A 13,113-nucleotide genomic window follows, 5' to 3' on the forward strand; every position below is an offset into this window, starting at 1 on the left:
TAGGGAGAGAGTGGGCAGCCTTGTCTAGTCCCTGATGTTAGTGGGATTGCTTCAAGTTTCTCTCCATTCAGTCAGTACTTTTAATCAGTGAGCTATCTATCTTTTCAGTCCTAGCCATTAGATTTTTAAAACTCTATTATATAAGCATAGGCCTGATAAGTGATTTACATGAAAAAGTACATAGGTGCCTTAATTGAGCCAGAATGTTGGTTTTATCTCATAGTGTAATATGGTTACTTAATGTGGTTATGGAACTTAGTTGTAGAACTAGACAGTCATAGCACCAGTTTACAGGTAGAAGTCCAGAATCTGATCCTTTTGGAGGGATATATGCTACTGAGATAATATCAATTTCATAGGAAATAACTATCTGGCAAGAGACCATTGACAGACCTGAGGATTGTCCCATGGAGGGAAGAACACTATCAGTGAAACATGAAAGGCTGCCATGTGGTTGATAGAATTCTGGGAGGCGGACCTTGGATGGCTGAACAGAAGACAGAGTTAGCGCTGCATGTCATAGTTAGGCTGTTTTCACAATAAAGAGATGCATAACTGATCTTTCCCCATTGCTGCTTTATACAACAATATTCAGAGAGCTAAGTTGAGGGAGCCCTTACAGCTGCTGTTGAGCTTGCCTTTGAGGTGTGGGCAGAGACAGGTCAATGTTAGAAAATCCCTAGCCACTAAGAGGGGAGGCCTGATGCAGGCAGGGACTGAGAAACTAAGAGCTAGAGGGAGTGTCTTCATTCTCCTCCTGTGGGTGCATCCAATTTTTTCCTTCAATATTTTATTAACAGGGAGTGTGTGTGTGTGTGTGTGTGTGTGTGTGTGTGTTTGTGTGTTGGGGGCATGCAGAGGAATTTTAATCTATCAACATGGCTGCTTTGATTACATCTTAAAGACCTATTAGGTCTAGGTCTAGGTCTAGAGCTTTAGAATGCAGACATGTCCTTAGTACACACCTTTAATCCCAGACAATTGAGGGACAGACAAAGTGATAAATCAGAGAAAGATTTGACATCATGATTCAGAGGAAGGATCTGCCCAACCCTCAGGAGAAATGCTATTTATGAGCAGCTTGGGGAGAGAAATTTCAGTTTGTCAGTGAGTTGGGTTCATTTTAACCAGTCAGTGCAGAAGGCACAGTGTAGTGGAGTTGAGTTCTGTTCAGTTCATGTATCTGAGGCAGTTGAAGCCAGAGAATGATAAGGAGTCAGATGAATAAAACAGATTGTCAGAGTTAGTCTGAGGCCAAACAGAGCAATTCAGTGAGAAGCCTAGAGAAGTCAGATTAAATCTGTCAGCTTGGAGAGAATTTGGGCCAAAAGAGCTGAGGTAAATCAACCATCCAGAGCTCAAAAAGAACTAGAAAGTGTGAGCTTACTCAGCAGTAAGCCTCTGAGATGACATTTACATCGGGTGAATAAAAGTTGTATTTACAGGGGGAAGCACATAAAGGTATCAGGGTGATGGCAGCTTCCATTTCTAGAATGGAGATTTGAAAAAAAATTTCATTTTTGAAGATGGGCAGATTTATTACTTAAACTTTTAGAAATGCTTGCACAAAGTTTGTTTAAATTGTCACAAGAATTCTAAAGTAGCAGCTGTAGACTGGGATGCAGATTGTCTGGGGTCAGGCTGTATCACTCAATTGTCAGTTTACGATTTTAAATTAAGCACTAATGCAGAGTTGTCATCTCTAGTGCCACCTTTACTTCCTGCAAAAATACTTGAATAGCTTAATTCATATTCTTTGAAAAATAACTTCATTGTTTAAACAATATCCCCTTAATTTCATTTTGATTCAGAAATATTATTTGACCTAAGATGAATGATTCAAACCAGATAAAGTATATGATTAGAACCTGATTTTTAAGAAGCAAATGGTAATATCAGCATATGGTCACCGATAATTGTATGCCTTCAAGGCTTAGGCTTACTGTTCCCTGAGTATAGTTGAGACTAATTTGGACTACTCCAAGGTTTATCTGAATAAGCAATATTCAGTGTAAAAGAAAAATAAGGGAACAAACTTATTATAACTTCACCTTAGGTTTCAGAAGTGTTTCTTCTCTGTAGTCAATCTTCTTTCAAATTGGACATTGAACTTTATAACAACAACTTCAAAGCTAGGCCTGAGGATAAAATGTCCATTAAACTATTGCATTGCCAGAATATAGGATGTCATTTGGTTTTGCTATTGTTATTTAGTTTTTGTTTTGTGTGTTTGTTTGTTTGGTTGGGTTTTGTGCTCTAGAGAGATCCTAAGTCCTTGGATATTCTAAGTGAGCATTCTCCCACTGAGCCTTCCCAGCCAGTCTGTCTTAGTTAGGATTCCTATTGTTATGATAAAATACTATGACCAAAAGCAAATTTTGGGGAATTGGGATCGTTTCATTTATACATCCAGGTAGCCACACATCACTAAAGGAAGTTAGGTCAAGGACTTAAACAGGACAGGAATCTGGAGGCAGGAACTGATGCAGAAGCTGTGAGGAAGTGCTGCTTAGTAGCTTGCTCTCCATGGCCTTCTCAGCTTACTTTTGTATAACACCCAGGATTACCAGCCCTGGGGTGGCACCACCCACCATGGACTAGTCCTTCCCACATCACCACTAATTAAGAAAATGCCTATAGACCAGTCTGCAGCCCAATCTTCTGGAGGCATTTTGTCACTAACTTGTGTCAAAGTGACAAAAAACAAAACAAACAAACAAAAAACAAAAAAATAAACAACCCCCCAAAACTAGCAAGCACAGAGTCCAAACATTTAGTTACTTTACAAATACTTGTTTTTTTTCACGTTATTGACCCATCAAATTTTATAGTTTTTTCACATTATGAGAAGAAAAGTAATTCATTCTCAATCCACAAGGTATTTGTTCTCTAAAACACACAGAACATATACTGAGAATCAATATTGTTTACTTTAATGTATTAAATGTATTAAATTTAATTAAAGTTCTTTAATGTATTAAAATTTCTACTCCTGCGAGATTGGTAACACTGCTGTCACCCAACTACACATGATGAAACAGAATTCCTGTAAATGTGATTGGCTCAACCTTACATTACTGTAGAGGGTACCTATTGACCTGAACCCAGGCAAAAAGACAGAAAGTCCAGTTTGTGTCCATTTGTTCATGAAGCTGTTGTGACATGTGTAATCTGTTCCGTATCTGTTAAGATAATGGAAAAGAGTCATCAATAAACTAAGCAGACTCCAGCTACCAACGATTTAATTGATGTGTGACCTGTATGTATCAGCAGTCAGTGAAAAATTTGCATCATTGCTTCTATTCTTTAAAGTTACAATATCAGGCTGGAGAGATGGCTCAGTGGGTAAGAGTTCTTGATGCTATTCTAAAGAGCCTGAGTTCAGCTCCTACCACCCATGTTTGGAGGCTCACAACTGCCTGCTAATTCTAAGTTCAGGGGATCTGGTACCCACTTTTGACCTTGTCAGGTACCCTAAAAGTGTAACATATACAGAGACACAGACACATAAATAAAAATAAAAACAAAACCAAATCTTTAAAACACATTTTTTTTTTAAAAAAATTTATTTATTTATTATATATGAGTACACTGTAGCTGTCTTCAGATGCACCAGAAGAGGGCATCAGATCTCATTACGGGTGGTTGTGAGCCACCATGTGGTTGCTGGGATTTGAACTCATGACCTTCGGAAGAGCAGTCTGTGTTCTTCCCCACTAAGCCATCTCACCAGCCCTAAAACACATTTTTAAACTTCAGAAAATATAAAGGTATTTCTAGATCAGGCCACAATTTAAAGGCTGACACATATTTTCTTTAGTTTAAAAAACATCCAAAAAAATATGATGAATTAGGTGAGGCTGTCTCAGAAGTCAGTGGCTCAGTTTGGTTCATGAGCTGTAGTTTGCCTACCCTGGTGTACACTTATTCAGTCACAGATTTATATATTACTTTTTATGCATCTTAGGAAAGCTTGACCTTCAGCATATGATCTCTGTCCTCTGAGTATATTTAATTAATAGTAATTTTATTAGTCAGGATTCTCTAGAGAAACAGAACTTGTGACCTAGTTAGGGACTTTGATATGGAGATTCATCACATGATTGTTGAGTTCAGGACCTCCTACCAGCTGCATTGTGTAAACTGGCGGCCTAGTAACCCAAGTAATAGAGTTGGGCTTGAAACCAAAGGCCTGATAACCAGGTAGTAGATGGCATAACTTTTATTCTGAGTCCAATGGCTTGAGGACCTGGGCAGGGAAAGAGTGGGTAACTCACAGCACATACAGGCCCAGAATCTGACGTTCTGATGTTTCAAGACAAAAAGTTGAGTGCCTCAGCTCAGGCAGAGCTTGGATTAGCCTGCCTTCGTTTTATGCTTCTACTACCCTTGAGTAGATGGGCCAAGCCCTGACACACTGATGAGAGAGGGTTGTCTTTGATATCTTCAAATGCTCATCTCCTCCAGGAACACCTTGACAGATGCTTGGAAGTAACATTTTACCAGCTGTCCAGTCATAACTCAGTTATGTGACACATAGAATTAGCTGTCCTGTGCATTTCTAAATGAGATTTGAGTGACTGATGGGCTTCTGAGTCAATAGGACTGTGAGGCAAAAGTACAGAGTGAGGGTTGTTGTTTTTGGGCTTTCCCAAGCCTAATATTCTAGAATGTTCCTTTCCTTGATGATTTAACACAAAATTTAAGAGCCAGGTTCAAAGGATCCTCTATACATGCCTATAGCTTTAACTATATTAGGGTGAACTAGTCCACAAACCTTTTTCTCTTAGAGTTTTATTTTAGTTGGCATATACTATTTGTAGTGATATGGGTTTTATTATAACATTTATTATACATGAACGTGTATTTCACCTGTGTTCTCCTCTATTCTCTTCCATCTTCCAAAGCAGCCCCTCTTTCTACCACTCTGCATGCATGAATGCGTGCATATGTGCCTGTGTGTGTGTGTGTTTACAGGACCCTGGGTGGGAACATGTTTATACCAAATGATAGGAAAGTCTTGTCCTGATTTGCCATTGCTGTGGTAAACACCATGATCATAAGCAACCTGGGGAAGATAGGGTTTCTTTTATTTTATACTTCTTTTAGTTTGCAGTGAAGGGAAGTCAGTGCAGGAACTCAGAGCAGGAACCTGGAGGCAGGAACTGAAGCAGGGGCCAGGGAGAAAGGCTTGTTACTTCCCAGTGTGCTGGGCCCTCAATCACTAATCTAGACTATATGCACAGACATGATCATAGGCTAACATGTGAAGCAGGCATTTTTTTTTTCAATCGATGTTCCCTCTCTCCGGATGAAATTGTTTGTCAACTTGCTTGTGTCAAGTTGACCAACAGCTAACCAGCTCCACTCCTGTCAGCTGCTATCTATGTATATATTCTCAAGGAAGGGTGTGTGTCTTCTTGACAGGATGCTGATGGGTCTGATCTTGCACGTATCTAAGCATTTAACCACAGCTGCTGTGCATTCAAGAGTGCAGCTTCTGTGTCATTCTCAGAAGTTGGCGTGCACACTTTAAAAATTTTTTAATGATTTATTTATTTTATATGAGTACATTGTAGCTGTCTTCAGATACACCAGAAGAGGGCATCAGATCCCATTACTGATGGTTGTGAGCCATCATGTGGTTGCTGGGAATTGAACTCAGGACCTCTGAAAAGTGCTCTTAACCACTGAGCCATCTCTTTAGCCCAGTGTGCACACTTTATTCCTCCTTCTGCTTTTATACTCTTTCTGATTCTTTTTCTGCAATGTTCTTCAAGCCTTGGAGGTAATGTGATAGCTGGGCCACTTATGTTTTGTCACTCAGTTATTTCTTCTCTGTTTTTTGACAAGTTACGAGTTTCTGCAGTCTTTACTGACCACTGCAGAAAAGCTTCTCTGGCCAAAGCAGACAGTAACATGATTCTGAGAGCATAAACATAGCTATTTTAGAAGGCACTTTGACAGGCACATCATGTTCATTTAGCAAAATAACAGCATCAGTTTCCTCACTAGGGGCTATGACTGCACCCCAAGCTGTATGCTTTTGACCAGGTTTATGGTCGCAGATGTGAATCCCCTCCCACAGAGCAGCCATCAAGTCTAGTAAGAAAGCAGTTAGTTACCCCCATAACAGACTTGGCATGGTAGCACTAGTGGGCACATCTTCCTTGGCTGGAGTCCACAGCTGTGTGCCTATTGATGATAATTCTTCCCAGAAGCCTGCTTGGCACCTTCCAGTCCAGGGAAGGCTAGTCAGCAGAGAGGAAGCTTCCAGTACAGTTCCAGCTTGCTCTCAATGTCCTGTGACTAAAACATATGTCATCTTTAAGGGTCTTAGCCGCTTATTCTTGTGGGAAAGCAACAGCGGGAGCAATTGTCTATATTCTTCTGAAAGCTTCTGGCGCCTCCTGATGAACAGCTCTTGGAAAGATGCATCTTCATCTTACCCCTGGTGTGTTTTCCTGGTGTTCATAGATACATAGATGTGTACACATATTTCTTTTTCATTGATTATTCTAGAAACTGTTTGCTGTCACTAAAACAATGGACCTTGAAAATAGAATATTTCATCAACACAGCAGAAAGTGGGGCTTTTAGTAGGTCAAAAAGACTTTTTATGTGTTTTTCTGAGCATTTCAGGCAGAGATAATTGCTTAGGGACTGGCAGAAGCCATTTATACAGTGTCAATGATGAGCGGAGTATATTAACAGGAAACTTTGCAAATGGAGGACTTGGGTGATCTTGTATTCCCTTTTGGAGAGTTCTCCTGTTTTGCATGTGTAAGTGAACACTTGTGTGGGAAGAGATTTTAATCTCACTCTGGACTCATGATTTCCTGACTGTGAATTTTCCTGAAGGAAAATTACCATGCATTAAAAGGCAAGTGATGTTTTCAAAGGTATGAAGTCTGCTAATGCATCAGGTAGATGGAACTTACTCAATGGATCTTTCTTTCTTAACAATTGTGTATTTCTGGAGTACATTGTCTTACTGAAGAATATTCTCTTATTAATGCTCTTTAAAATGACAATCTGACTTGATTATGTTCTTTTCTTCTTCCCAGAAAGTATCAGTATACATCTTCTTTCAAAGGGAAGTTTAAAGCTGAAGTTAAAAAGGCAGAAGAAGCAGTAAAGATGGGTATGTGGGTTTCTATGGCCAAATCATTATGGTTCATCCACTTAGAAAATGCTAATCAAACACTCTCAGGAAAACACTTTCTCTAGGCATTGTGGGTACTGTCAATATCAGGCAAATGCAGCTCCAGTCTCTGAAACTTCAAATGCACTGTATATCTCTGGTTTAATTGTGATATAATTTAGTATCTTTTTCACATTTACCCTCCTCCACCTTTTGTGCATGTGTGCTTGTGTGTGTGTGTGTGTGTGTGTGTGTGTGTGTGTTTTGGTCAATGAACAACTTGCAGGAGTCAGTTCTTTGCTTTTATGATGTAGGTTCTGGGGCTCCAACTCAGGTCGTCTAGCTTGGCGGTGTGTACATGCTTGCTAGTGTGCTAAACCATCTCACGAACCTATAGTTTAGTATCTTAAGTGTGATCTCTGTACTAGACAAAGTTACTGTTGCTGTGATAAAGCACAGAAAGCAACTTGGGGAGTAAAGAGTTTGTCTTATTCACTTTCTGTATAACAATTCATCATTGAAAGCAGTGAGGGCAGGAACTCAAGCAGGGCAGAAACCTGGAGGCAGAAGCTCATGCAGAATTCCGTGGAGGGGTGGTACTTATTGGCTTGCTTCTTATGGCTCACTCAGGCTGCTTTCTTACAGAACCCGGATGACCAGCTCATGGTGGTACCATCTCTCTCATACCAACCACAAATTTATAAAATTTATTAAATGCTCTGGAGGCATTTTCTCAATTGAGCTTTCTCCCTCTTGGATAACTGTATCTTATGCTAACTTGACATAAAGCTAGCCAGCAAAATCCCCAACATATTAAGAATTAATTGGTATGTTAGAAACCCTGGATGCCATGATGCTATGGAAGCTCACAGTAACGATGAACATTGCCTCTATTTGTGGAAGTACTTTTTTTTCCATTTGAAAGCCAGCAAGCTTTCTGGATCTGTGTGTCTCTACACTCAGTAGTGCATGGATACACACATGCAGACTTGCCCTGCTTTTTAATGGGGACTAGAATTTAAACTCAGCTCCTTATGTGGGCACACTTACCCACAGCAACAGCTTCCACCTGCCTCAAAAGAGTGAGGAACAGGGAGTGTTCAGATTGTGGTCTCTGTGCCATCCTCAGTGGTCATGGCTACAAGCATAGAAAACCTGTGTTTAGAAATGGCTTAGAAGAATCTCTCTGTGACATACTTAACTCTTGTGCTTCTGCTTCCAGCTGAACTCCTGTTTAAAGAGGTGGAAGCCAAAGTAAACCAGCCTGACAGAGTTGCGTTGTCTTCTGCCAAGGTATGATGTGCAAAACGTCATCTTCAGTGGCAAGCAATGCCCCTTGCTTTTTTTCCCCCTGTGTACAGTTGTCTCTGATCATGTACTTTCCAAACTCCTAAATCTAGACAAGCTCAAAAACTACAGGTGATTTTAGCACAGGTAAACATATGATGTGAGTGCAGAGATGGGACAGGAAGCCCAGTGAGAAGCGGGAAGGCTGAGGTGGAGCAAAGATAAGCAGTATCTGGGATGAATTTGGAACAGGGTCAAAGAGCTTTACAGCCAATTAAAAAAAAAACAAAACAAAAGGGAAAGTACTATAAGAAGAAGAGAAAATAATGAAAAGATAGCAGAAAAATATCTAGCCTATGAAGCATCCTCAAAAATATCTATTCAAATTATAGCTCTCCATGGACCCAGATAAATGGGGAAAGCAAGAAGACTAATAAGCAATCCTTTTTCCCAGCACTAGGAATCATAGACCATAATTATGAATATTAATCACAACACTTCTAGCTTACAAAGCTCTTTTCTTGTGAGTTGGTTCGCACAGTTCATAAACAATTTCTGTAATCCTTGTAAACGTGCCCACGAGTAAGGCACGTTTATAAAGAACTATAATTATTAATTATAGCATCCTGCAGCTAACCGAAGAAAAGAATATAGCTGCAAGATATGCGCTGTAAGTCTGCTCTTACCAAAACCATGGCATAACGCTTCCACCACAGTGATTCATTAAGCACTGCATCAACTTCCTTGTGTGCAAAGAGCTGAGCAGGAATTAGGAGAGGAATTGCTTCACTATTACCTCTGCTGCAGGTCAAATAAGTGACCTGCAGTGATTGGCCTTAACTGTCAGAGTCAGCATCCGGGTCCAGTCTACAGGTCACACAGAAGGAACAAAGTCAGAGAGAGGTGTGTGTTAATGCAAAATCATGGCTTTCTCAAGATTCTTATATTCTTGCTGTCATTTTAAAGAAAAAAGGTAATCTAGCTTATTTTTAATTTTTTGACAAGTTAAGCCTTTTTGTTTCTAAGATTGTCAGTGCTCTTTATCTTCTGTATATGAGAGCTGAGAGAAATAGACTCTCGTGGCTCAGGGTCTAGTTTCTTATCTCTGTGCCTTTGCCCTGTGCTGAGTGCTTTATCAGGAAGGGTGAGCTGTCTTTGACCAGCTTGCTTTGTGTCTCTGAAGTGCCCTGGTTAACTTTAATGCAGAGAAGAGCGCAAAGTGGAATGACCTGAACTTTGACCTCCTATATGCTTTCAGGAAGCTTAATGTGAATTCTTTTTTGAACTCTACCCCTCCCCTTTTAACTTAAATGACAATGAAAGTGCTGCTCTCTCAGGGATATAGACAAGAGTGCCACCATCAAGAGATGTTCTCAGTCATATATGATGGGTGACGCTCTTTGAATGTCTATTTTTTTAAAAAAAAAGTTTTTTATTAGCATATACTAATGAATTTCCATATAACATTGACTTACATGCATAGAATACATTTTGACCACATTAACTCCATTACCATCCCCTTCTGAGTCCCTGTGCTGTTTTTCTCTTCCCAAGTACTCCCTAGAAAAGTCTATTATTATCTGTGAGAACAGTAATAATGGATACTTCCTCTTGAGCCTAAGTAGAGGGGATGGGAGCATACTAGAGATGGGGGGTAGATAAGTCAGTGCATCAGATTAAGAACAAGTCAGGCTGACTTCAGAGCACTCTGAAAAGAAAAGGCCTGAGGAACCTATAAATGGACCATTTGGGAAGTGTCTGTCCAGAATTTGATATGAAGGGGGCATATTGAGAGGGCTACTAACAAAAGTAATTACTGAAATATACTTCAGTGACTGCAGGGTTCAGGATTCCTGTTCCTCTACACAAAAGGCAGAGTCTATCTATATGCATTGAATAAGTCACTCAAGTTTTCATGTAATTCATGTAAAAACTCTTCTGCCTCAAAGGGAGTAAAATGAAAGCAGAGAGGGTATCTTAGAGTGTGCCAAAAGAGTGGTAGATTTGGACTTAGGGTGTATTCTGGAAACACTGGGATGAAACCTATTACTGTGTGCCTGTTGAGTTCCTACCATTCGAACTGCATTAGACACAATGAGCTGTCCCTGCTGCCCCAGAACCTTCTGATAACAGAGTGTCAGCTCAACTGGCATCAAGTCAATGTCCTTATGTTTCCCCTCAACCCAATATCCTTCTCCAGGATGTATTACAGAAAGCTCTGGAAGACGTGGAAACAAAGCATAGAAATCTTCGCCAGAAACAGAGGTAAGGCTTTCTGTTTGTGAGGAACCCCATGCTGCGTCAAGTTCTTATTTCTATGTGGGCAGATTTTATGGTAATTATTATGAAAATTTCTCTTTATTAGCATTGCTAATAAAGATTATCATAGTAAAATCATAATGTGATGAAGCTTGCCCAACTAAGACACACATTGTAAAACGTGGATGACATTTTTATCGATGTATACATTTGTTCTGTATAATGTTGAAGACCAGCCAGAAACCTTCTCAGAATTTGTCAGTTTCGACTTTATGAAGATGTCTATATGAAGGGACCTGAGCAGGACAGCACATGACAGCTTCACTATCTCTCTGTCATTTGTCCTTTACTCTAGAGCTTAAAATGTGAAATAAGAATTAATGTTTGAAGGGAGGGGCCATTTATATGTATTAAAATAAAAATGGCAACGCTATCTTACAAAACAAATATTTATGTTTGTAAATTTGACTTGTTCACCATCTCAAATGCTGAGTAAGTTAAGTAAATTAAAAAAAAAATTACTGTTGCACAGGCCAAGTCAGACCTCGAAAACTGACGCTGTCTTTGAGAAACTTCTTTTCAAGGAACAGTGGTTAGCTCTCATGATAATTTTGATGATACATTTATACTTTTAAACATAAACTTAAAATGTTAATTATGCAGATGCCAAAAGTTAATTTAAAATATTAGTAACACATTTTCCAAAATTATTTAAACTTCATGGAAATTTCTATCGAAAACTAAGATTTCTACTAGTCCTCAAAAAGAAAAACTTTGTTGGTAACTCATTTCCAGTCATAGTGGAAGGTATTAAAATTAACCTGTACTGGCAATAATGGCAGTTGCCCTGAATGGATTTAGAGGAGAGTGCTAATTTTTAAATTAAAATTTAAAGTTAGCTTACAAACTAATGGCATCATGTTCATGAAAATTCTGTTTTTTTTTTTTTCCATTTTGTTTTAAAGAGTCTCACTATGCAGCAGTAGAGGGGTTAGAATTCACTCTGTGGACTAGTCTGGACTCAGACTCACAGTAATCCACTAGCCTCTGCTTCTTGAGTGACAGGAATAAAAGGTGTGTGTGTACCACCATGTCTGTGCTTGTAAATGTGCAGACGACCAGAGTACCCATACCATGATGATGTGGCATCTTTTGATGCTCTGTTTTGGGAACCCTTGCACTGTCAGGATTCTAGTTTGTTGCAGAATTGGAATATCATGGTTAAGTACAGTTTTTTGAGAAAGACTTTGATCTATATATTACCTTAGGTGTAATGCATTTAGTATTATATAATACCCATGTCAGTAATTGATCCTCTGAGACCTAGGAAAAGACCCTATTTGTGGCAATTTTGTGCTGAGAAAGGAAAGTATTTATACCTTTTACCATTCTGAGTTAATTCCTAAAAATCATCTCTTAATCTTCACCATAGCCCATGTCTAGGTAGACATTTTCCCTATGTTGCAGGTACGACACTGTTCAAGTAGCTTGTGGTTGCCAGGTTACTGTGAATATGAGCCAAGTTTGTGTCTACATCCAGGTGCCTTTTATAGCTCCAGCAGCTTCCTTGTACCATGGTGATCTGTTTTCTCCTTCCCCCCTCCCCTCCGCCCCCTCTCCCCCTCCCCTCCTATCTCCCCTTCTCCCTTCTTTCTGCTCTACCCATTTCCCCCTCTCCTTCTCCTCCTCTCTCCTTCTCCCCTTCTCCTTTCTTCTTTCTCTCCCTCTCTCCCCCATCTCTTTGTTTTTAACACTTAATAAAAAAGAAAACAAAAAACTTTATGTAGAGGGAAACAACAACAAAACAAAACTAAGACCATAGTGCGTACCCAGCCTGTTTGTTATCCATGTAAATTGACTTTATTAGCTTTTATTGATATTTTTTGAATTTTGGCAAATGTTATAGAAAAAGCTAGAGAGAATATTTTTGTCACAGTTTAATCTTCATTGATTATTTGGGAATTTGAGTACATATTGCAAGTGTGAAACACATACAGTGTCAGAAATGTTTCTTTTAAGAGCCTTGTTACCATTTTTTTCTTTTTTTAAATTTTTTTCTAACATAATATTTTTTATTGATTTAAGTTTTATTGCATTTTGATGAGAAAAGTTACATGATTTCAATTTATCTGAATTTGTTAACATTTAAAAACATATTTTAAGTAAATAGAATTACATTACATTTTTTTTTCCCTTTTGTACCCCAGTTCCTCTCAGAGACCCCCTCCTTCAAAACCTGCAATACCTTTTTTGTTTTTTTATTTTGTCATATTCTTTAAAATTTATAAAATATTGTAACAATAAAAATGAGTACTATGAAAATTGCTTGATATAAAACAGCAATCAATTGAAGTCTTATGTAGATGCTTGTCTACAACAATACTGAAAATACATACATTTGTCTCAATATAATTTTTATTAGA

The 13,113-nt window shown here is 38.9% G+C and overlaps 1 protein-coding gene across 1 annotated transcript in view; it reads left to right on the forward strand.

Annotated features, from left to right (window-relative positions):
- Morc1 (MORC family CW-type zinc finger 1) overlaps positions 1–13,113 on the forward strand; it is a 212,158-nt gene that overhangs the window by 66,867 nt on the left and 132,178 nt on the right. The window contains exons 10-12 of the mRNA XM_031360105.1: positions 7,068–7,144; positions 8,367–8,437; positions 10,632–10,696. Of these exons, the coding sequence (XP_031215965.1) occupies positions 7,068–7,144; positions 8,367–8,437; positions 10,632–10,696 (213 nt within the window). The remainder of the gene's footprint in view (positions 1–7,067; positions 7,145–8,366; positions 8,438–10,631; positions 10,697–13,113) is intronic.

This window comes from Mastomys coucha, unplaced genomic scaffold, assembly GCF_008632895.1.
Source record: "Mastomys coucha isolate ucsf_1 unplaced genomic scaffold, UCSF_Mcou_1 pScaffold12, whole genome shotgun sequence".
NCBI lineage: Eukaryota > Metazoa > Chordata > Mammalia > Rodentia > Muridae > Mastomys > Mastomys coucha.